The 25,697-nt window shown below is 37.4% G+C and overlaps 1 protein-coding gene across 6 annotated transcripts in view; it reads left to right on the plus strand.

Annotated features, from left to right (window-relative positions):
- The window catches only part of USP6NL (USP6 N-terminal like), a 109,979-nt gene extending 85,719 nt beyond the window's left edge, over positions 1–24,260 (plus strand). For 4 of the 6 annotated variants that reach the window (XM_005526060.3, XM_014255216.2, XM_014255215.2 and 1 more), the window contains 7 exons: positions 909–957; positions 2,574–2,694; positions 5,764–5,858; positions 7,373–7,438; positions 7,526–7,625; positions 9,720–9,872; positions 20,726–24,259. In XM_005526060.3, coding sequence (XP_005526117.2) covers positions 909–957; positions 2,574–2,694; positions 5,764–5,858; positions 7,373–7,438; positions 7,526–7,625; positions 9,720–9,872; positions 20,726–22,164 — 2,023 coding nt within the window. In that variant the 3' untranslated portion in view covers positions 22,165–24,259. Of the gene's footprint in view, positions 1–908; positions 958–2,573; positions 2,695–5,763; positions 5,859–7,372; positions 7,439–7,525; positions 7,626–9,719; positions 9,873–20,725 lie in introns of all 6 variants that reach the window. The other 2 variants (XM_088055562.1, XM_005526059.3) reach the window with 1 other exon arrangement.
- The last annotated feature ends 1,437 nt before the right edge of the window (positions 24,261–25,697 follow it).

The raw sequence follows: 25,697 nt of genomic DNA on the forward strand, positions 1-25,697 counted from the left end.
CTGCTAATATCTTACTGCATTCATTGATTAGTAACAGGGAGAAAATTTCACTGTACAGAAAAAGGATAATATGCAAAACTCTGCTGTTAAATTTTAGCAGTTTTACTTGAGGATGAAAGTAGACACTCAGATATCCAGATTCTCTTCTGAACGGGTATCAAAAAATAGCTGTGATTTTAAAAGTTGATTATGAGAGCTTTCCACTATTACTTTCATATATAACATGGAAAGAGCAGAGTTGTGCTGGCTGGTTTGGTGTTTGGGGTTTTTTGTCTGGCTACCTTCACAAGTTAGACTGTTTTACAGAAAGCAAGGGACCTCTACAAAGCTCTGTGTAATTCTGATTCTAGCTCTGAGGTACCCAGAGATCAACAGAAGGCTGAGCCAGAATTAATACTGTTTTTCTTCAGTTTGACAGTAGCAGTCACTAGAGCAGACTTAATTTCGGTGCCAAGATTAAGACACCTTTGTGGCTGCTTTGTGTATTTCACATCTTCACTTCTGCATCTCTGTTTGGCATCAGTAACAGCTGTTAGTGTTCTGCAAGCACAGAAATCAGGTTTGGGGAGTTTAAATTTTGGCATTCAGAATAAATCAGTGTTTGAAATGTCACCCATGCAATGTTTCACTTTACGTGTCTGTAAAAATGATGATGTGCCACCACTCTCTTCTAAAGTATATTGATATTTTTGGAAACATTTCAACATGTAAAACATCATAAAGGTGCTAATTATGAAATAAGCTTGAAATCAAAAGCACTTATTGTTGTGAAGTGTGGTTTAGCCTCTTCTTTATACAAGTTAGATTGAGAAAGCATGTTTCCAAAATCCAGTTCACTACTGCTATGTTTTTTCTGTTTTTTGAAAGATAGTAATATTTTTTTTCATTTCCTACTCTTATTTCTCCAGGCAACAATCTTTGTTCCATATTTTAGCTGCATATTCCATATATAATACGGTAAGCTGTGTTCCTTCACACTTAAATCTGGTTTCTCAAAGCATGCTGTAAGATAATAATGTGCATCTTTTTCTCCCTAAGAAAACCAACAAACATTTCAGAGACCTTTAGAAGGACATAGAAATAAATTATTTGTTGACATATTTTGAGCTGAAGTTAAAGCATCTGAATTACGAGTTTTATTGGACAGACTGAACTATGCTTATAGTTTGTAATAAGAATAATGAATTTGCATTGTGCTGGAGTGTTACGTGATTGATATTTCCCCCCATTATATTATTTGCCTCCCTTTCATTTGAATTACAGGGAGGAAAATAACTGCAGAAAGATGCATGTTGGAGTTCACAGGTGTATTTAATAACCTGAAGGGTTCTAAAAATTTGAAATTAGTTTAAAAGGTTGCATCTTCTTTACATAAGACTTTGGTCTTGGCTGCTGTCCTGAATAGGGATTTGTTAGAGTGAGGTTTCCAGACTGTATCATAAGGGTTAGAAGCTTATGTATTTTGTAATGTCTTTTGGCTGGATGCTAAAAATAGAAGAAAAATAAATGCCTTCTTGTCCACATTTAACTGTGTTTTAATGCACTGTCCCCTCATTCCTTGGGCCCATTTTAAGCATTTCTATACATCTTCCATTTTATATCCATCAGCAACTGCCTTGAAGTCAATATAAAATATGTTAACTTGAGAAGAGGAAAGAGAAATTAAAGCAGTTACTTGAATTAAATACTGATTTGTTTGGATTTTTTCAAAATAATTTCTAGGAAATGTAACCTGTCTGACCTTTTATACTTAGTATAAAACATTGGACTGGTATTTTCAAGTTGCATGAATAATTATGTTTAAAATCGATCATCAAAGTGTAATGATGAGAATACTATAGTGAAGTTTTTATTTTGCACTTCTGTTGTTGTATTTTTCCTCTTAATGTGTAGCAGTTCTTATGCTTTGGTTTTATCTCTAGAATAAAGTTGTGCTAAGAACTTGTAAACCTGAAAAAGCTTTCTCAACAATTAAGTAATTGTCCCTACAAATACTTTATTGATGGGGTTATCTTTGCAGCTGAATGACAGTGACGGCTGGTTCCTGCTGTAAAATTCAAAATTAATAGCAGAGGAAGTATTCAAGTTCAGTTTTGGAACAATAAACTTTTTCTTTTATTACAGTTTCTTGCTATTGAGCTGCTGAACTTCAGCAAGTTTATACTTACAAGTCAGTCTTGAAAAATCCTGTGTTTATCAGATAGTGCCCTGACTGTAAACAAGAACAGTCAGGTACTTCCACCCTCCGTAAAAACCCCCCAAATGACAACAAAATCCATTGGACAAAAGGATGATACAGTAACTTGAAAATATTAGTAGTGACCAAGGATTTTGTTCATCAGTAGCGAGTTCTAATGAGCAATCAATACTTCAGGTTATTTTTCAGTTGGAAGGTTGTGCATCAGCCCTTCTATCAATATTTTTAATGTTCAAATATGAAATGTGTTTGGTGGGCAGCTTTGCCATCAGAACAGGCATCATCTTTCCTCTGTTAACTCAAGAAAAAGCTAAAAGATCATGGCCATGAGGCTTTCATTTCCAGCATTTTAATATTTCCACTGGATGATTTTCAGGAAGTTGGATACTGTCAGGGAATGAGCCAGATCACAGCTTTGCTCCTGATGTTCATGAATGAAGAAGATGCTTTCTGGGCCTTGGTGAAGCTTCTCTCTGGTCCAAAGCACGCTATGCATGGTATGGAATTTCATGTCAGTTTATTTATGTTTCATTCAACCTGTCCTATTTAAGCTGTAAATTATTTGTAAATGAAACTATTCTGTTCTGATTGGTCAAAAATAAAACATAATGGGAACTTTATACTTGGGGGAGGTATTGGATGTTACTGGAGCTCTCATCCATAAGAGAGAGTAATGGTTTTTATATGTGATATCTTTCAAATAGTTCTTAATGAAAATCAGATGGTTTCCTCTTCTCTTACTCTCTCAGGGAATGTAACCAATTGAAAACTGGTTATGTAGACATCCATATAGTAATAAAATAGTAGTGGAAACCTAATACAGAATGTTTTAAGTAATATTGCAGCTGTGCTATCATTTGGCAGGACAGGAATCTACAGTAAAAAATGGACTTGTCTAGGCAGAAACTTCAGGCTTCTCAGTTTTATCTCTACCTCACACAATATTTCCTGCTCTCAAGTTATTGTTGCTCTTATGTTATTGGTGGTTCTGTCTTTCCATGCCTGATTTAGTATGATCTATGCCTGTTCCATTTCTATTGGTATGAAACAAGTCCGTGAATTCCAAAACCTTTGTGATGTTACCGTTCTGGTGATTCAAAAAAGCTGTGGTTCTTGGAAGCCTGCAAAAGTAAATGTCATCCAGAACTTGGGCTTTTTTAGCAAATTTCCAACAAGCTCTACCTGCTTTTCCCTGCTGAAGAACTTTTTTATTCTGTGATACCTTCCTTCCCAGGCTTTTCATTGTTCCTGGATGTTCCTCAGCCCTAAAACAAAGGGGATAGTTTGTTATTTTGCTGTTTACACTTCTGCAAAGCTATCAACTCAGGGGGAAGAAAAAAGTGTGATCTGATGTTAATGTCATAAATGAAATTTTGAATGAAATCAAATGTCAAAAGATTTTCTTGGAGCTTTACACAGTGATAACACAGACTAAAAGCATCTTACAAAAAAAATCTATAGATCTCATAATAATCCAAACCTGTGCAACTGCAGCCATGTAGAATATTGAACTCCATAAATCTCACAGAAGATTCTAGGTATTTTGGAGGAATTAAGTCCAAATCAGCTCCTTATTTACCAGATTATGTGCATGATAAACAAGAGGATAAACACAGTCAGGTGCATTGCTTGAGATGTTTCAGATCTCCCTCCTTTATTCCTGTCATACACCTGTCAAGTGATGTGGGAGAGGAGGAGGGAGCTTTGAGTAGCCCAAGGCTTGATGAGCTTCTCCACAGGGCATCTGAACCATTGTGCCACAGCTTTATTATACACACTGAAACATTCTTGGCTGTTAGGCAAGTTTGCATTTATAGATATGTTGATAAAACTTTAATTATAAGTCATATGTTCCCAATTTATCATTTATTAAATGTTGCCAACTAGTCTAAGGTTCTGCTTTCAGTAGGTTGGACCTAATAATCTCCAGAAGTCCCATCCAGCCTGGATTTCCTGTGATTCCTTGGATGTATCCGTTTTAAATGTCACTGTGCAACTGTAAATATCACTGTAGATTCTGGAAAGGAAACTTTAAAACTGACTTAACTGATGTCATCTTACAGTTTGCACTTTCTATGTTCTTCTTTGGGCAAAGTAGCTTAAAGCAGTTTGTCAACTCTTTAAAGCTTAAATAATTTCAATTCCAAATTGCCAGTATCCAGGAGGAAAAACATTTATAGTTGCACTTGATACCACTGACCATCACATGGTTCTCTGAAATGGGCATCTCCCTATGGAAATCATGGGGATGGGCTAAGCAATTCAATTAGAATCATATTGGCAAGATTAGGATGGTTAAAAACTCCTCCCCACGGACAAGGTTTTTCATGTGTTTTTCACTTTTACCTATGATATGGCAACTTGGAATAATTTTTGGGTGCAGCCCATTAGCCAGACTAATTTATAGTATAAAACGACTTGAAATCAAGAGATCAATTTGGCCTCTCTGGTATTTCATATTGTTTGGATGATGTGAAGTCTCTAAATGATAAAATACAGACATCTGACCCTGAAAATTATCTGCCTTTTTGGAAGCTCTTTCCATTGATCTTTCTATAGTCTTAAAAATTCAAGATAATGAGTTGGTGTATGTAAATGTGAAAGAGCAACCTTCCATGGAAAAAGAGCCTTGTTGTTATTGTTGATGGCTAATTAGCTTTGATGTAGTCACTGTTTACAGTAAGAAAGAAATGCAAATGCCTTGCCTGTGTTATTGCAATTTCCTAATATGCAACCTGACATTTAAGTATTGTAGAATTTGCATTTGTGTCTGTGAAATACTAAACCTGTGTGAATCTGAGGAAGTAAATCTTGTGTCTCAGTGACTGTGCACTGAATTGCACAATTGGTAACTAGAAATAGTTATATTTCTATATAACTGTATTTATATTCTGTATAACTAATAACTGCATTGGAGTTACTTCATAGCTTTAGCTCTGCTGGTACCTCAGTTGGAAGGGATTCTTAGAGTTTTCCATTTTCCTTTTCCATGTGTAATCAATAAAATAATTAGATGGGGTTTTTATGCCCTTTCTTGCAGTTATGGGAGCTTACAGTCCTGATATAGTCATGATATTTGTCTTGCTAGAATATCCCTCGTCTTTTTTGTGGTATTTTCTTCAATGCAGACAGTTCTAGTAGATACCTATGCTGTTTGCCCTTCTATCATGAATTTTCTGGGCTATAATTTCAATTTTAGTGGGTGAAGGTTGTAATTCTTTGCTTTGGTTTTCTTTTGAAGAATATTTATAAATGTGGTTTCCACATTTGTAGTCCACATTAGTCAAACTGCATTGGTTTGACTAATATAGGACTGATGGAACTACTGTCACTTGTCATTCTGATCTAATAATGAATCTAATAATAAGTCACTAAGGGAATGTATTGATTGTAGCTATTTAGGCAGGAATATGTGCATATCTGCATGGAGACATTAAAATATTGTTATGAATATCTGTTCTGATCCAGTGGTCATACAGAAGGATAATGTTCTTGGAGCCTTAATGGCTTTTTTAATGTCATTTTATTGTACAAACACCCGTTAAATGGTCAACTTCTCTTCTTAGGTTTTTTTATTCCTGGTTTTCCAAAACTGATGAGGTTTCAGGAACATCATGACAAAGTACTGAAGAAATTTTTGTCCAAACTTAAGCAGCATTTGGTAAGTATTTATCTCACTATAAAAGCAATGCTAATTTACAGCTTTCTACCTTGTTTCAGTTCAGGTGAACCCACTACATCAAGAACACTCAAACCTCAGGAAATACTGCAAAGTTTTCAGAGGCAGAAGTGCTGTTGTTTTCATTATAGACAAAGTTATGGTGCATCTTGACAAAGTTATGATAAAACTGGATCCTAAAAGTGATTAATTTGGGTGTTTGTTTCACTTTGGACCTCTGAGCTTAAGGACAATATGCAAACTGATGCTAGAAAATTTTATCAGATTTTTTTTGTATGTTTAGCTTGTGATTAATCTCTGGACAAAGGTGACTTTAGGATCAATCAGTTTTAATCTCTGTTTAAAAAATAACCTTTATGCGAACAGTTAATGGTCCTTTTAAAATACTTCCATTTTCAGGAAGCTACATGTAGAGTTTTCTAATGCTTTTAAATAGAAAATAATATGCCTTTTTTATTTTTAATATTGCCTATATTTACTCTAAGATGTAAATTATTTTTCTAATGGGAGAAAAATGCCTTTCCAGTAGGCATCAAGAATTTCTATTTACAGTACATTGATATTGCCAGAATCCATCTCCAGTTCTTAAAAGGTAGTGTAAGAGATGCTCACTTGCAGCAACATCTTTTTTCCTCATCTCTTCCTAAGTGTGTCACTAAAATGAGCCAATGTTGACTCCTGAAAGACAAAAGTAAAGCCTGCAGATAAACCACAGGGATTTGACCCATTGCTTATTCAGTGTTTGTAAAACTAAGTTCTCAAAATTGATCCATAATTTTTTGAAAAACTGAAGCTGGCAAGCATAGAATATGATGTTATCCCACAGTTAAAATTCAGGATTTCTGAACTTTTCAGCTTTTATTTCAGCATTCCCTCTAACTGTGCAAAGGATTTTGAAGCTCCATGAAGCTGCAGAGAAGCTTTGAATTTTATCTTTGAATGGGTGTCATACCTCATGGATTATCTGTGCTCTAGGGGAAATTGGGCCCTCCTCATCAGCCTACATCCTGTTTGAGGCCCAATGGTCAAAGAATTTGGTTGTTTCCCCATCATTTCTGGTGGATATGTATTTTTGTAAGGAAATCCTTTCAGTCTTGGGTATGATTTGTCAGCCTTGCTACAGAGAAATGAAGACTTAATGCACCCAGTGCCTGAACATGGGTTGCTTCAAAGTATTGGTTTATTTTCTTTAGTGAGGATTTTACCCTCTGCTACCTCTGTCTCAAGAACATGATAAAAGTCTAGGATGTATTAATATTTCAGCACCTCCAAGTGTATGTTCTTCAGGTGGTGCAAGTGGTGAAGAAAAGCTATAAAAACCAGAAATCGTATCTGTTGGATTGAAGTAACAGTGTCTTATGTAGTTAAATTAATTATTTGTAATATGTTAAGTGACCATTGGGTATATTAGCCTCAAGGGGAAATTGCCTTTTCATGGGTAGTGCAAAGAATTACTTGGATTTTTGAAAGTATTTTTCAACTTGTATTGTTCACAGGACTCCCAGGATATGCCCACCAGCTTTTACACAACCAAGTGGTTTTTCCAGTGTTTTCTTGATCGTGTGAGTATGTTTTTCTTTCTGTTGCTGTTTTTAATTGTGACCTGGGGCAGACTGTTTTCACAGCATTGCCTGATTCTGTCATTGCAGACTCCCTTTACATTAAGCCTCAGGATATGGGATATCTACATACTTGAAGGAGAGCGGATTCTCACTGCTATGTCTTACACAATTCTGAAACTGCACAGAAGTAAGAAATCTGTCAAACATTTGAAACCTAAGCAGAGGTTCAGCTAGTTTTTTTTCTCATTTTATGCAGTCTGACCTTAATATGTGAAAATCTTACTTTCCCATGTGCCTTATGCTGCTTTTGACAGATATTTTTCATTCCTTACGCACAAAAAGTTAAAAATCTTTTCTTTATTAATGTGTGTGTGTGTTATGGGTTAATCTTGGCTGGATCCTGGTGCCCACCAAGCTGCTTTATCGCTCCCCTCCTCAGCAGGATTGGGGGAAGGAGAAAGCAAGATGGACCTTTCTAGACACAAGTGCACAGTACTTGTGAGAGCGGCTGTGAGGAAAATTAACTCCATCTCAGCTGGGCCCAATGCAGTGTGATTGTCAAACAGAAATATTTCTTAGAGTAAGAAAGGTATTTGGACCTGAAGTCAATTATATTACTGACTAAAAAACGGGGGAAAGTGTGGTAGTTTCATGGTCTGGAAATGGCTTCTTAGCCCCACAGAATTTAAATTGATCAAAAAAGCACACAAAGAATCAAGACTGTGCCAGAAAATACTGAAAATCTACCAGCAGATACCTCAGCAACGAGGAATCACCAGTCTGTGTCACTTTATACCATTGTTTGTCCAAGAATGTAATTAAAATCCAGAATTTCTCTAGTCTGCCTGTGTAACCTCCTTCATCTCTTAACTTTGGGGGAAGTAAAATTTGAGATTTTGAACAGAACTTTCTAAAGCATCTATGCCTGCTTCCCCAAAACTACTCGGCATCCTAAGTTCCAAGGACCCAAAAAGCTTTTGAGGGTGGACATTGGTTTCTAAATAGGTATGAGCATTTCTAAGAAAGATACCTTGTAGCTCGACTTTGAGATGCTCCTCCTGTGGGACTTTGGCTTTCTGAGTGAAGTAATTTGACTCCATGTAAATGCTGAGGTCTGTGTGGGGCCGGTCAGAATCAGTGTTGTAATTTGCTAGTTTACCCTTCTTGAGCTGTGGTGATGCTACCTCACTGTCTCACTGGGATGCTTTCGTTAGTTTGTTCATAAAAAACTTGGAAAAATGGAAAAGGTTACCTTCTATGTTATTGCACTTGAGAAAGCTAAACATTTAGAGGCAAATCATTAGGCTTAACAGTTTGGTTTCTCTTTATTTGCAAATAGATATCTATGTACTTGATTTTTTTTTTTTCACCACTCTTTTAATGGGAAGACCTGAGGAAAAAGCCTTGAGTGTGGATTTGCTTGCTTAGCAAGGTCACAGCAACTTCCTCCACAATCAAACACTGAGAGAACCTCACAGCAAGAGAGGAGATGGGAGGGCTGGCAGAAAAGCTGGCAGAGGACAGATTATGATTTGTTTTCCAATTTCTTGTCTACCCTCTAAAATATGGGTGGTATATCTATTTAGTCAGTGTCATGGTGGAATACATGCCAAGAGCATTTTTATTACAGCACCAAAACATTTTTTCATGGTTCCCATATTGAAATTATATAGCTGAAATTTTTGATGATATACAAATTATGAAAAAAGAGACATCGGTATGCAGTTGCAACCTTGCAGTCCACATGGCCTTACTGCTGTGTAAAAAGGGAAAGAAAAATAATCTGATAACTGTAAAATGACTTTGAAAATATGATCTGAATTTTCAGAGAGCCTGAAGTAACAGTTCTGAATGAGGGTACTGTAAATAGCAATTTTTAAAATGTTTTCCTGCTTTTCAGAGCTTCTAATAAGAGAGATGATGGATGTTGTACAGATCCACAGCAGTGGTTGTAAGTTGAGAATGCAGGCTGACAAATAAAGTCCTCATGTTGGACATGAGAATGCTGAAGGAGGGTGACTTGTAGTTAGTTTTCTGAAGATTCCCCTCTTTGGAAACCACTGTCCTAAGTAATGTGTAGAAAGGATTTCCATGGTGACTTGCAAGTGAATTTTTTTAATGTATTTTTAGATCTTAGGTTGTAGAAATCTGTTATCTGCCTAATTAACAAGTTTTTTTCATTCTGCTTTGAAAACAAAAGCACCTCATGACTAAAGTACATTTTTGAGTGTTAATTATCAAGATATGTTAATGTATAATGCAATATTTTCTCCTTCTATAGAGCATCTGATGAAATTACAAATGGAAGAGCTTGTAGAATTTCTGCAGGAGTCTTTAGCCAAGGATTTCTTCTATGAAGATGACTTTGTAATAGAGCAGCTCCAAAATTCTATATCAGAATTGAAACGAGCAAAGCTGGATTTACCAGTAGCTGGTAAGAAACTTGCACATATGCAGAGTTAGATATTTGGAGTTATTCACACATTGGTAATTTTTAAAATGTTAATTAATGCTGTTGAAAACTGTGCAAATATTTTCCTCTTCATCACTGCATAGATTTGAGGAGTTTTTACCCAAAAATATTTTACAGTGTAAAATCACTACTTTTCCTTTCATGAATTACTTCTTCTGGTGTTTTGTTTACTGTTTTTAAGGTAATGTCAAAGCACTGTGAAAAATACCATGTGATGATTTTATTAACTTGAATTTATAAAGCCTTTCAGATAGAGGGTCAAATATCAAGGTTTCAAAGTGCTTGAAACACTGCATTGTCTGAGAATCCAGACTGTTTTGTAGCTTGATTAGATGTGGACCAAACTTCAGGTCAGATAGCTTCTTCTGTTTGACAAATCTAGATTTTTAATCTAATTTTTAATTAGAGCTGCTGGGTGTTTAATGGAATAGTTTTCATTATTTATTTTTAGCCTTTGTGCTTTTTGGTTGCAGATAAGAGATACTTGTTTTATGTGGCCTTATAAAATGTATGGCATCTCTTCTTTCTCTTAAGATTCTGTTCTCTTTTCTATCCCTATCTCCATAGTCTTTTAATTAGAAATTTTTCTTGTGATTACTCAGAATCCTTTTACTTTATCCTTACTAATTGTAGAAAAGTATGTCAGAAAAGCTTTTGTAAAAAATTACAAATGTGGCAGAATTTACCTTGAAGTAACTTTATTAAGTTTAAGTTTCATTAACTTTATTAAGCTTTCATAAGTTAAGAAGTGTCAGAATAAAGATTGCCTGTTGTCCTGTGTATCATTGTTGTGATCATTTGTTCTTTCATTAATGAACTTAGTTTTTCTATTTCTGTTGACGTTATTTATGGCATGCAATATTGGGCTGTGTCAGAACTCCTCATCACAAGTTTTACCTGTTTTACTTGGTTCTTCAAATCTGTTCCTATGGAGTACAAACACTTTCTGTATATTTGTTTCTTATTTTGATTCTTCTCAGAGTTCCCATTTCTCTTGCTCCCTCTTCCTGTGTTTTGCTCTGTTCTCGAATTTCTGTACAATCTGTCCAGCAGAATTCCTTCCACCCACAATAGGTCTCAGTCTACTTTCTGCCCTTGCCTTTTCATCTGTTGCTTCCCCTTTCTCACCACAGCATTCCCATTCTACCATCTCCCCACCCTTTTTCCCCAAGCTGAGTTTCAGTCTTGACTTTCTCTTCAGAAGAAGTTGCTCTTTGTCCCTCCACTTCAGCCAGGTGCTGTCTCAGATGTCTTGTGCAGGTGGTGACAAATATGAGCAGCTGTGTTCTTCAGCATCAGTTCCACACCACCATGTTACAAGGAGATAGATCATAGGAGTCCTGTCTTTCAGTGCTAAATACAGAGTTTTCCATGGTTATGTTTGAGCAGCATGGGGGTTATCCCAACAACTTCAGTTGTTTGTAGACGCATTGATTTTTTATGGATGTGGTAAAGTAAATTTCATCAGTGAAAAGTTCCACTTGAAACTGTGGTAGAGGAAGAATTGTGAAAGATTTTTGTAATTTGCCACTTGATAGTGTATCTTCCAGCCTAGAAAATCACATGCATGTAAGTCATATTGAGATTTTCTGTGGAAAATATGGAGTTCACTGGAAATTTTCTTGATGCAGAAGGCAGGAAGTCTGTTCCTAACTTTTTTTGTTTTAAGGCCTTTGTTTGGTAGAACATAAAGTGCCTTCAAGTGAAAGTTTGTTTGAGAATACTCTGGATCTTCACAGAAAATTCAGGGAGGATTTAGGTGACATGAGAGTTGTCCCCCTTGTGACAGAAAATGTGAGACTCAGGGTCTTCTTGTGGATACCCACAGCAAGGAACGGTGACTGTATCTTCCTCTGAGACACTTTGGCAGTGGGATGCGGTTGTTTGGTTTCACACTTAGGTGGAACTTCTGATACAGTGAGCCGATAGGATGCTAAATGTTTTGGGCCACATTGATTCTTAATTTGGTAGCTATAGAAAAATCAGTAACAAAATGTCTTTGTGTTGGGTTTTTTTCCCTCTAACATGAATGAGAAGGTTTAATTTTAAAACAGGAAGAGTGAAGCCAAAGTGAAGTGTATTTTGAGAACTGAGCTTTTTCCTTTTTGATTTCACATTAACCTGAGCAAACCTTTCTGTGTGGTATGTTTTTGCTAGGGGTAGAAGGGAACATTATTTAACCTTTCACAGACTGAAAATAAAATGCCTTCATCCTAATTCTTGGGAATCTAGCTGATTTGTCTGCTCTTATCTCTACTTGAGTGAGGCTGCCTCATTTGTTCTTTGTATGAATTTCATAAGCCTTTGGGTTTGTTTTTTAAAATTTTCTGCCCTCTCTTAATTTTGGTTTTATTAATCACTGTCTTCAAGTAGTATTCTTTTTCAGGTTCTGAACATTCTCTAGGTACTCAGCTTTGCTCATGTGTTGTGGCACGTTGATCCTGACAGGATACTAGGTCCCCTCCTCAGCTGGGCACGGGGAGAGAAAACAAAACAGGACTTCTGGATGAAGATAAGGACTGGGAGAGGTCACTCAGCAAATGCCATCATGGGCAGAACAGACTTGACTTGAGGAAATTAGCTGAATTTATTATGAATTAAATCAGAGTAGGATAGTGAGAAATAAAATCTTAATAAAAACCTTTCCCCACTCTTCCCTTCTTTGTGAGTTCAACTTCACTCCCATTTTTTTTCTACCTCCTCCTTCCCAGCAGCACAGAGGGGCAGGGAATTAGGGTTGTGGTCAGTTCATCATGCATTTTTTCTGCTGCTGCTTTTCTCCTGAGGTGAGGACTCCTTGCACTCTTCCCTTTCTCCAGCGTGGGGTCCCTCCCACAGGCTGCCCAAACCTGGCCATGGAACCCCCCATGCAAATGCCTGTTGGGTTCTACTCTCTTTACTACTTTGAATTTTACTGTTTTTCTCCTAATTTCATCTAAAACATATGAAACTATTATATGTGGTACAGCCACAAACGATACCAGCCCTCTCATTTAAGTATTCACTGTAGCCTGAGAAAATAATGTTTATTTTAGTTTTCTCAGCTGAAATCAAAGCACTGCTTCCTATCTTGTACCTTTTTTTTTTTTTTAACACTGAGCAAAAATTACACCTTTAAGAACTAAAGTAAAAATGCGTGCTAGGAAAAAGAAAAAAAAATCTTCATCTTGCAGTTGCATCAGTATCAGTCATCCAGGAATAGCAGTGAGCTAATTAAGCTCAGTGGAATTTTCCATCTGGCATCCTTTGTTAGGCTGTATAGATTTTCCTGCCCTAGTAGGGTAAGCTGCAGTAGGATATTAAAAGAGGTAATAACTTTTGTGTTACTTTAAAGTGGATGTCTATTTATGTCTGATGTAGCTTTCTCTGGCTCACTTCCTCCATGGCTTCTTTCACTGAATTAAGGAGCTCCTTGTTCCCTTCAGAGCAGAGAAGGAAGGGACTTGTTTAACATTTTGTTGCTGATAAAGCCTTTAAAATGTCCAGCCAGAAGACATGGGTGTTAAGGGGATCTTGCTAATTTTGGATGCCAGTGAGCAGGTTTTGCCAATACCGGGATTCTTTTGCAATAAAGAAAGACATGGATTTTATTTCCTTTCTTTGCTGATTCTAGTCAAGTGCTGACCAGGGTAGAGTAGCCCATACTTAGAGAGGGTGGTTTGCAACTGTAGTGCTGTTCCTACAACCCAAGATGGGCATCCCTCTATTCCCGTGGCTCTGGAGACAGGGCTGTGTGATAAGCACACCTCTTACTGGGGGACCTGTGGTTTTTGAGACCTTGGAGAAGGGAGGCTGTGACAGCTGCACATAGAAACTGTCCTTGAGGGTCCCTCTCTGACACAGCCTCAAAAAGAAGAAAAGGCATTTGGTATTTCCTGGATTGCCTGGAATGTGATGAAGGATGTCCTCACATCATGGCTGGTTCATTTAGAGCACTCTCACCTAAATCAGTGTGACTTCACATATTCTCCTGGAGCCAGATCCAGTGTAAATTCAACAATCCCTAAATTCAAGGGTTATGTTAAGACCATAATGAGAAGAATTTTCTTGGTATACACCATTGATTTCCAGAATTCCTCGATGCAGATTTTTTCCTTGTCTGTTATTTAAAACAACAGCTAAATTCTATAAATGCTGAGAGGATATGGGTAGAATTTCTAGCTTTGCTCTAATTTTTTCCTGTAGGACTACATGAATAATGCAATGCTTAATAAACAGTATTTATATATGGATAGATTTTTATAGTGTCTGACTTTAATAAATTGAAGTGCTTACCAGTGAAAGTTCCATATTAAAAATATGTTGGTGAAAATAGTTTATTAATCCAGTGTTCTGTAAACAAGACAGACCCACCTTCAAGGTGTGAAGCCCCTCAGGTCTGTTCTTGAGACAGTTTCTCACCTGTGTTTCAATGTAAGGATCCTGAAAAGGTGGGCAGGAGGGTCCTGGGTTGGATTTTTATGACTGGAAGTTTAACAGACTTTGCAGCAGCTGAAGGCCTTAAATCAAAGATAAAGGTCTTGTACCTTAATTTTAAAGTAATGTTGGCAAATTTGGAAGCTGCCTGTGTCCTTGTGACTAAAACTGGCTTTAAACTGCAGTTCTTCTAGTTTTCCCAATCTTTTTTTGTATTCAGGGAAAACTAGAAAAGTTTGAATCTTGTATTTGCCATAAATTTAAAAATGTTTATCTGCTTATCTGCTTCTTATTTTTGAAGTTATATATGAATAAATTTATTATAATTTTTCAATTATAATTATTCAGTGATCTGTGTTACACAGTCATCAGTGGTAGTGCAGAAATGTATACTAGCTCAGTAATCTATTAAATAATGTCTGTTCTCTCCTGTTAATGAGCCTTTAGCCAAAACAGTAGGAATATGTTAATCAGCTTGACTTTCCTGTTTCTGATTGTGTCTTTCTTTTGGTTGTGTTTTGTTTCAGAGGAATTTTGGATTTTTCTCTTGTACTTCAAGAACACACAAGTAGCTTTTTCAGACAATGCACTTCATGCTTTAATCGACTAAACTATTTTTTCTGCCTTGTTCCTTGTGTTATCCAACTACTTTACAATACTATGAACTAAAATAACATTGAATTATACTAACATAGTATATATATCCTTAGCAGTTTTAGACTTTGGCTTTGCATCATTTAAAAATCTTTACTGTTGAAAACTTGCATGATCTTTAAATACGTGATCCAGATAGTTGTGTTGGTCATTGTTTGTATTGCTGTTTAAAACTGACTTTTCAAGGAAGTATATTTTCTGGAAGAAATGGGGAATTAGGAATGTAAAATAGTGGTTAATTTTAGAAATTTCTTTTTTGCAAGGGCACCTTACAGATGTGCAGCTTGTCACCTGTATCTTCTGGCTAATAACCAAATCTGTTAAGATTTCTGTTTATCTGAATGCAGACATTTATAAAAATAAGTTCTTCTTACTGTCAGTACTGTAAAAGTGACACAGCTGCAAGAGAGGCAAACGGTGCTTTTATTTTTTCCTTCAGGTTGTCCAGCAGTGTTTCATTTAGCAACTCCTTTGCCAATGATGGCATATAAAGGAAGGAGGAGCAGAGGTTGGCTTTCAGACAGAAGCTTGAGCTTCTAGTACAGGCACTTAAATTTCTTTAAAATTCTCTTGGACTTGTAAACTGAAGAAGATGGGATGTCACTGATCGAAAATAAACACAAAATTTCAAGATGTCATTTTAAGAGTTGTTTTTATGACCATTACCGTCCTTGAAAATTGTGTTAGAACAGTCAAAGTGCATGTATTCTGGTGCTGAAATTAAGGACTAGACTGTTATTCACCAGAGAGAGCACTTAAAGCACTTTACTCCAATTACATGTCTGCTACTCAATGCACGAGGCTGTTAGTGCCTCCTGAAGCAATTATCTGTAAAAGTCTTGTAGTGGAGATCGACTTCCACTGGGTGGTGGCCAAGGCTTATTTGAACAGATAGAAGTCAAGAGGCAAACTTTCTTTAATATGGCTTGTATTTCTTATCTTTTGGGGAACAGTCAGATCTGCTCATATTTGCTTTGCTCCTTTTCATGTCAGGGAATACGTTTGCCAACAACAAACAAGCACCTGATTGTTCTTGTTTTGCTTGAATTGTCTCCCTCTACTTCCATTGCTCTCCTTCCTCACCCATTTTTCACCCTATTTCCTTTGTTGTTTGCTTATTTTATGCTATACTGCATAGAAGCCAACGGAATCACTAGCTTTCTTTTAAAGGAAAAATAGAAAATCTATAGTTCCTGCTCTGTAAACTCTGATACAGGCTATTGCAGTGCTTGTTTTTGTGAAAAGCCAGTAACTAAACTGTCTAGAAACCCACTCTGTTGAAGGAAGGAGAGAAGGATGAAAGTAAAGATATCCATATCTCACAGGAATACTGGCAACTTGGGGAAAATCTCATTGCCCAGATCACTTCAGAGGGCAAAAGGACATTTTGATTGTACAGGTCAAAACAGTCACAGCTGAACTAGACTTTGTCTTAACTTCTAGTTATAAAATGCTTTCAGTTTTTGTATGTAAACATCACAGATTGTATAGAAAAGCACTTGTCCCAAAAGTACTTGTAGAATTCGGCAGTTTCTCCATTTCTCAGTCAGACCGATGTGTCCAGACAGTGAATTAACTCAGATCTTGGATCAGCAACACAAACAGATACTCAATTTCCTTTAAAACATCCAAATAAAATGTGTTCATGCTCAAATCTGAGGAGTTTGAGCAGTGAGTGTAGTTGAAGTATTAAAGGAGATGGTTGAGAGCTGTGTGTGAGGCTTTAGGCAGATTTGGAGTGGAAAAATGGTAGATAAAAGAAATGGAGCTTGAAGAAATTGGTACTTTTGCATGCTTGTCTGGTGAGCTGTTAGTGTACCTCTTCAGGTAGAGATGTTTGTTGTGACTTGGTTTCTTTAGTTTGCTTGCTTTGGCATTATGGTTTCTTTTCCTCAGCTTTTTTCTTTGATTACTTTTATTCTTTCTTTCTTGCTAGCATGCAGCATCATGGGTTTCTTGCTGTTATTGGTGATAGTGGACTGCTTAAAGCATTCCCAAACACAGTTGGCATGCTCTTTGTGCGTTTGAAGTGTCTCATTGTAGTCATGTGCATGGTGTTAATTTGGTTATCCTCTACTTATTTATTTTGTGAGCTTTTTTGGAACTTTGGGAGTTTGTTTTGTTTTGGTTTTTTTCTTGTTTCACTGAAAGTGGCAACTCTGTGCATGTGTTTGCATGGGTATTGATATATGATCTGTGCACTTCAATTAGAATTAAGTAGCTATTTTGCAGTTTCAAAAAAATTTCCTTCGGAATGTGATCAGTTTGCAAGGTGTCTTTTTGCTGCAACATCATAGATCCTTACACAACTCCTTTCCTCCCTGTACTTTTTATGGCTGGAGGTGATCAGTGCTGGAGCACCTTTGAACCAGAACAAGGCCTGTTGTGGTAGCATTGATTACTGAGTTGGTACCTCCAGCAATGTGGCCTTGCTTAGTTCTACAAGCAGATGTGGGTGACTGAGCAACCAGTGCCACTTCTTTGTGTCCAAATTGGTCAAATTAAACCAAATTTTGTGGAAGTCCTGTGTCTGAGGTTCAGCCTCTATTTCTTCTTCTCCCCACTGAGCCTTCATAATATGTTCTCATTGTTCTGTATTTTGTTTTCCCTGGCAGCATTAAGCTCTGGTGTTACCAGCCTATAAACATGGTATCATGCTGTTAAAATGCAGAGGTTTTCTTCTAAATGAACTATTGTCTTGCAACACTTTCCTTGTTACTTGGGATGTGAATTAATGTTGAGTTCTAACAATTTCACTACAGACATGGCAAGATTTCTCTGATAGTCATTTTACAGCTGTGACTTGTGTTATGGGATAGATCATCCAGACCATGCAACCATATGCCTGGTTGTAGGGTGTTCCTTTACCCTGAAATGAGAAAGAAAGGTGACACAAGGCAGCCTCGATAGAATTCAGTAAAAATGTCTGCAGTATTCTCACTTGGGTTTATTAGAGCTTCATGGTAATTAGGAAACCTTAAGTGTGTGAAAATAGAAACAAAAAACTCAGACAAACCCCACCTTTATTGTCCAACCATGTATATTTAAAGGATCTCCTATTGCTCTGTAGGCATTTCTTAGAGTAAAAGCTGGGAGAAAGTAAATCAGTTCGTGTTTTTGGTGACCCTGGGCAAATGAAGGAAGCATTGCAGCTACCAGAGGAACTGGTCTTTCAGGTTTTTATATATATGACTAGAACATTTTAACTTCAAATGTGGAAGAAAGCAAACACTTTTTCTAAAACATGTCTTCCATATAAGGATAGAAATTTAATAATTTAGCGATGTTGCAGAGCCATTTTCTTGTGCTATTCCATAACTACTTTGGATCTCCTGGAGGCTATAAATGGATTAGCAGCCCATAAAGATTCGTTCTGTATGGTTTAGATGGCAGGTTTTTGGTACATATTTTGCACATACCAAAGTAATGTTTCTTAATGCAGACTTCATGCTATTTTCACATTCAAGATTAATAAGACTGAAAGCACTGTCATCTATGGTTTAAGTATCAGGAATACTTATTATGTGCAAAATTCACTTTTATTTAGGAGGCAAGATCTTCAGCTTTGCCTAATGGTGTATTGGAAGATGCAGATGGAATTAAGTGACACGAATAAATGCCTCTTGCCAAACAAAAGCATGTTCAGAAAGTGAACTCCCTATTCATAAAGACTAAAGGACAATTTTGGAGAGGCTGGTGCAGCAGTCAGTGTATTGCAGAGCTGTTAAATCACAGCATCTGTGCAGCCTCTTCCTTTTTCTCCTCATCTGTCCTTCAAGTGGTGGAATGCTCCCTTGCTGGGGGGTGCAGGTTTTAGAGCCCTGTTCCAGATTTTATTTGGGAATAGTGGGGACCCATATGGAAAGAGACCAAACATCAGACTTGTAATTCCAACAGTTGCTCACTGTAGCCTATTACTGAGGCTTGGCCCCACCATGTGTGCTATATATGAAGTGAGGTTTCTGAAGTTATTTCTGAAGCAAAGGGTAGGTTTCCATATGACGTTTGGCCCTTAAGAAGAAAAATGAAGAAAGCACTAGTTTAATTGCTTGGAAAATCTAGGCTGTTTCTTTTACTTCCATTTATTTAGTTATCTTCTTGTGATGGCACCATTGTGTTCTTCTCTGCTGTCCCTGCTATGGCCTGGCTGGCTCAAACTCACAGAGTTTTCCTTTAGTTTATATAGCAACTGATCCGTGCTGGTAGTTTGTTGCACTGTTATAAAAAATAACAGTGACCTTGGCTGCTGGCTTTCCTCACTGTATCTGTATCATGAACCACTCATCAAAGATTGAGCTCCTGCTCATGCCTGTATAAATGAACATAGCTCACTTGTAACTACAGCACTTGTCAGGGAGAGACATTTGTGTGTATTCACTCCTGTGAACCCTTATAGATAAACAAAATGAATTTAAATTACAAATACCTAGAAAGTGAGGTGCTAACTCTCTGATCTCTGATGGGAAGAGATTCTACAGTCCTTGCCTTAGGAAGAAACAGGGATTAGACAAAAATATTTTACCAACAGCCATTTTATATAATTTATTTTGCATAGCATTTAAGCAAGGGTAGCCATTTATTTTTTCCTCCTTACTATAAAGCTTCTGTTTAGAAATAGATGCACAGTGAATAGGACTTGTTTGGTAATGCTGACTTTAAAACTTCTGGTTTTTTTTTAAATGCTGAACATCAAATGAATTAGATCTAGATTAATACATTTAATGAGAAGTGCATGACCTTTTCTTCTTATAATGGGAAAGTAATGGATTACACAATTAAATAAGTTATATGCAAGTAGATATGATAAAATACTTCGGCTGCTATTATGAAGGGTGTTGATTGCAGTAGAAAATTTGATGTGGATAGTTCTTTGAGCAGCATTGAGCCATGAAACACTTCTTTATTGTTTCTGAATGTCAGTGCTCTGGTTGCTCTGGGTACACACACAGTTGATGTTCACCACTGGCTGTTGCAGTGTGTTGAGGTCCAGTCTGGGAGAACTTTCCATTCATGTTCTCATTCTGTAAATGATGTCCTTGTGTCCTGCAAAACTTGTCCATGGAAAACTCAATTCAAACCATAACGTGGCTAGTATTGGTGTCAGCTGCTTCAGTTGTTCCATATTGGTAAAAAGCTGAACTTAAAAAAATATTCTGTGTATAGAGCCTTTTGCTGGAAGTTTTTAATACTGAGAATGAAATTTCTAGGCAGGAAAGGCTTTAGGGGGAACACGGTCTTAATTGTGTAGATGTTAATGAGGAGCTACACCCAAAAGATGTCATCTGGGAGCTTTATGGATGTGAGGGAGGAGCTGATGGTGGGGCTTGCGAGAGATGAACATTAAAGGATGCATGAATGGACAACTATCGATTGGGAGAGTGATATTGGGAAGGATTTTTAAAGTGGACAAAGTAGTTTGCTTAATGTAACAGTGTGAGGAGGGTTCCATACAGAGTAGGTACTGTAACCAGTATGTCATCTAGGAAAATGGAGTTTTTTTTCATGATAGAGCAGAAGCTTGGTGAGATTGCATCAACTGTAGGAAAAAATAACTGGTTGGGTTGTAAGGCTGAAGAAAATCTGTGTTCGATGTCAGTATACAGAAGAACCTCTGAGGTGTTCAGCAGAATGGTGACCCAGGGAGAGGCCCAGTTAATTTCTAGCTATTTGTGCTTGCGTGACAAACAGATCAAAGAAAGCTTCTGCACAGAGGTGAATTTATGTTATTCCTTTTCTTGTTTTAGGTAAAGAAGATGAATTTCCAAAGAAGCCATTGGGGCAGATTCCATCAGGACCTTCACCTTCTGTGCTTAACTCCACTCCAGTGCTTAATGGACAGAACAGTACTGGTACTCAAACAGCAAGAAGGACAGAGAGAAGACCATCCATGGAAGAAGAACCAGAAAGTTCACCAAATGACCGAAAAAGAATTAATTCGATGGAAAATAAACCTTCTTTAAAACAGCAAAAGATTCGACCAGTAGAGACACAAAACAGTTTGCCTAAGAATGACATAGATACCAGAAAAAAGCCTCAGCTAACAGACCAAGACAACTCGAGTCTATACAATAATGCAGCTGCTAATCAAAATTCTAATGCTACTTCCAATACCAGAAGGGAATTTGTACCTAAGTGGAATAAACCGTCTGATACCAAAATAATGGAAAAGACAATGAAGCTCACTGCAGAGGTGAAAGGGAGGCCAGTAAACCATTCTGTTTTGGGCCCACCACCAAGTCCTGGAGAAGTGCAGCCTTTGAATGTAAAGCAAAAGGTGAGGGTTTTGGATGCTGATGAAGGTAAGCGAGGGTCTAATGCATCTCAGTATGACAATGTTTCAGAGGATGAAACTGAGAGCGAGAATCTTGTTGAAGAGATGATTGAGAGAGCTCATCCACAAAGTCCTGGGCATGTAGCATTTTCTAATAGTCCAAGGAAGCAAATGGAAAAAATACCAGCTCCATTAAAAATACCCAGTAATTACGTCTTCACTTCACAGCCCAGATCTCCAAAATATGCATCTCAGTCTGATGGTCCATCTCATGGACTGAATGTAAAGCAGCCACTGCCAGGTTATAGTAATCCCCCTACTTACTATGGGAATTCTCCAAAGCACGTTTCCAGTATAGGCAATACAAGTTCTTCACCTCTGCATTACCACGGGAATCGACCCAGCCCCTCTGGAAGGCCATACCCTTTTATGTCAGTAGATTATTCCCCAAATAAGCTGCAAATGAATTCCTGTCCTGCCGGTCGCCAAAATCCTCTTTCACCAGCCCCTGCTCAGACAGAAGCTGCTCCTGTTGATGCTTATACCAGCAGCTTGAGGTCCTCTCCAGGTGTCAAATTCATAATCCCTCCAGCAGATTATTTACCAGATGAGAGAAAGTGGCCAGATGCCACCTACATCTACAGACACGAACCCTACAGGCAGCCCTGGAGCCAAGACCTTAACAAAGGTCACTTGGATAATTTCCAGAAATACCAGCATTTCCAGCCAACACCTTTACAAGATCGCAGTCTTCCTCCTGTTTCTGTGGATAGTCCAGTGAGATACAGGACTTCCCCAACCTTGGAAGAGAATGGTTCCCCACAGTATCAATATCCAAGCCCATCAGCTCAAGCCCAACACTATCGGAGCAGAACTGATGGATTGTCTATGCATGAATCTGTGCTTCTCTGAGAATCTGGCTATGCTTAGTGAAATGGCAAGAACCAAAACCAGTTGAACAGTACTGTGTTAGTAGTAGTCCACCTCTGAAATGTGGATGGTTCGTGTGAGTTCAAAAATAATGACACTGTTTCAGAGATGTTTCAGGCTTTGGTTGGAAGCTGGTAGAGTTCTTGGACTTGCATGGAAGCTACTGGAAGTGATCTAATGCACATAGACATAGCAATAAGCTCATATACACCATGTGGTTCATGCTGTCGTCTCTCCTTACATTTTAAATAACTTGTGTTACAATCCTTCTGCCTAAAACCTGTAACACACTGAAAAGTTTTATTTTGACTGACATTGTTAATGCACTGTACAGATGTGTGTGTGTGCGCCTGTGTGAGTGTGCACTTACAGTACACAAACTCATGTGGAAAAGAGCTAAAGAGTTTAAATTTAAATGCATTTAACTTTGGGCAAAGCTCGTGAAGTACTTTAATTCCATATTAATTTTTCTTTGTAATTTATTTAAGAAGCCATTCATTTTGAATGGGAATTTCTCTCATTTTTATACAGCTGCCTCAGCATCCCAGTATCTGTTCTGGTCAGGAGAGATGCTTTGGGATTATTAATTTAATCATATGTGAGAGTTAATTTCCTCTCCTTTGACTACTGTTTGTCCTTTTCCTCAGCAGGAAGGAGCAGGCAGGGAAAAGCAGAAAGCCAAAAATGTCTCTCTAATCTGGCTAAGAAATGGTGCTTAAATTCAGGGCAGTGTTTAGGGGTTTTTTTTAAGTGCATCAGAAGTGGAGAATTTGTACCTTCTCATTCAAATCTACCTTCAGAATGTCGTTCTATATGCAGAATACTGGAGCACAGTGAGACTAATGCCAGATACAGAAACGGTGCTGCACCCTTCACTTTTTCCCATGCTGTGCTGTCAGGCTAAAACTGGTTGCAGGGCCAAATCTCACAGATATCAGAGAATTGTGCAGCTCATTGACACCTCTGTGAAGTGCATGAAGGAGATTGAGCTTTGCTCCAGGCTTGATATGTATGTATGTACTGTGTGAGTATGCAGTGTCCTTTCTCCTAAGCTTTGTCGAGTGGACTCTGTTGTGTTCTGCCCTTTTTCCCCCCAAATTGCTGGCGAGTTCATGTTTGTGATGGGACTTGCACTGTGTGGTGTTTTACACCAAAATGACCCTGACTGTTGTTAACAGGAACCTTAAACTCCTGCTGATGTAAGTAATTCTTATTAGCGTTCGCAGCCTTTTTTACTTTGTGTTTTCCTTTCTTTGAATGTGAATTGGGGGTGGAATTAAAAGCAGGTGAAGTGGCACATGTAGGATGGAGTCCTGTGAGCCGCAGGACGCGCTGACCTCTCACCGGGAGCTGAGGCAGAGGAGGGTCTCGCCAGGAGAGGTCCGTGGAGTACTGAACAGAGAGTTTTCTCTAATACTGAAGTACTAAACATTGGTATCAACACCAGTTTGGAAGGTTGTCCTGTTCCCTTCTGTTTTGTAAGGTTTGTTAACTGAAAACATAGAAACAGGTATTATTTTTTTTTTCTTTAAAGAATGAGCTTTAGTGCCTATTATTGCTGCAGGTTGGCTCTGTAAGTTTTAAGGTACAGAAGTAAAACAATTTTTACAAATGGAAGTAACATTTACTTAGTATGTTTCAAAACAATTTTTTGTGTATATAAGGTGTCTGATGTAATTTTTAATAACTGGGCAATTTTATATTTTAAATATTGAAACCGCAGCAAAGTAACTGTAGCCAAGCACTACACTGAAATCCTAAACTAAAATTGTGAAGATAAATATGACTTGGGCTTACTTTAGTTCTGATTGCTTACAGCAGCTTAGAAATGTATGTATATAATATTGTGGCTAAGTGTAATAATCTCAGTGTTTAATGATGGTTCTGTAATTCATAACAAAGCTGTACAATTTATTTGTGCAAACAACATGAGGCTCCAAAATATGTATCAGCGTTAGTAAATAATGTAGATTTTTATATATAAAATATATACACACTATTTTCTTATTTCATCTACAACAGTTTTATAACTGTGTACCTATTTTGATGTGACTGTATTTTTAACATGTTAAAATAATAATAATTAAGCTTACGTTGTTTTGTCTTTCTTCTTAATTATTTGATTAGTTCCAAACTGGACTTTTGCTATTCTCAGCACAAACAATTACTTTTCATAAATGAATAATGTGTATATATATGATGTATCCTATTTAATTTGTACATGTTTATTTTTAGACTAAGCAGTGTGGATATAATCTATATAGTGTTTTTGCATTATTGCAGAAGTGGCAAGATTATTGATTATAGTTTATTACACTGCTAAACCTTAGCCTATCATTTGCAAAAACTGGGAGCATAAACTGTGATCATAATTTTCTGGTTTTGTTCTAATAATCTCACCCAATACCAGTTTAAAAGAGAATTGTTGGCATAAGGAGTTTGCAAAGTTGCATTGATCTAAGTGCAAAATAATAGTCTGACTGTGGCTTCCATCTCTCACATCTGGAGGATGCTATTGAGTTATTTTAAAAAAAAAGCAATCCAGCTTTGTGTCATCTGATTGTAGTGCAAAATACATTTTTATTTTTATTTAACTGGACAAACCAGGCTCAAGGTACAACAAGATTTGAGTCTGTCATTCATACCAGTAACAAAACCCACTTGATGCAGAATGAAGTGAGACAAAGCTGTTCCAGTGCATTGCTGATAGAGGGGTTCATCTCGGTGTCATGGATTAGACATCCTCATAAGAGCTTTTGTTGTCACTGTTTGATCTGAAAACATTGGAAGGGTAAGTATCAGCATTAAATACTTGAGACATTTTCTTTCTTCCTATGGTTTCATAGTTTTCCAAGATCTCTGCTTTGAGCTGTATAAACTGTAGGTTTTTTGTCCAAGTCAGTTGTCACGACTTTCCTTGTGGTTGGTGAGACAAATTCTGCACAGGGATTTGGAGAATTAACACAGAGGAACACAGAAGACTAAGTAAAGAGACATAATTAACTTCTGTATGGCAAAAAATTAGTGAAATTAAACTAATTAGGGTTTAAAGAGAAAAGAAAGGACATTGACTATATTCTGTGGTTGCCTTTCCTTTCACTTGGATGCTCTGCTAGATTAGATCTAATGACTTCAGTGTGGTACTGAAGCATTTCAGTCTTGTGCAGTAAAAATTGTTGTGGCTATGGAATAAAGACAGGAAGGATCATGGTATCACTGGTACTCCTAAACTTTTTGGTGAGTGGGATGTGATTGCAAGATCCAGGTGCTTGCTTACCTATATAACCAAGATAGATTATACACTGCAAATGAAGACAGAAGCCATCCCTGCTCCTCCGTCCAGGGGAAGATTTTGGCATCAGATTTGGTGATCAATCTGAATCTAAACCCTAGCCTGAGCAGCTAAGGAAGAGAATCTGACCTCAGGAAAGTTGTTTCCTTTTCCTCAGATCCATCTGTGGTCAGTCTATACTTTAGGGAAGGCAGCATGAGGAAAGGGAAAACCTGTTTAGCCA

The sequence above is a fragment of the Pseudopodoces humilis genome, chromosome 5 (genome assembly GCF_049639895.1).
Source record: "Pseudopodoces humilis isolate 2021_Gansu_Grassland_sample_001 chromosome 5, ASM4963989v1, whole genome shotgun sequence".
NCBI classification, from domain to species: domain Eukaryota; kingdom Metazoa; phylum Chordata; class Aves; order Passeriformes; family Paridae; genus Pseudopodoces; species Pseudopodoces humilis.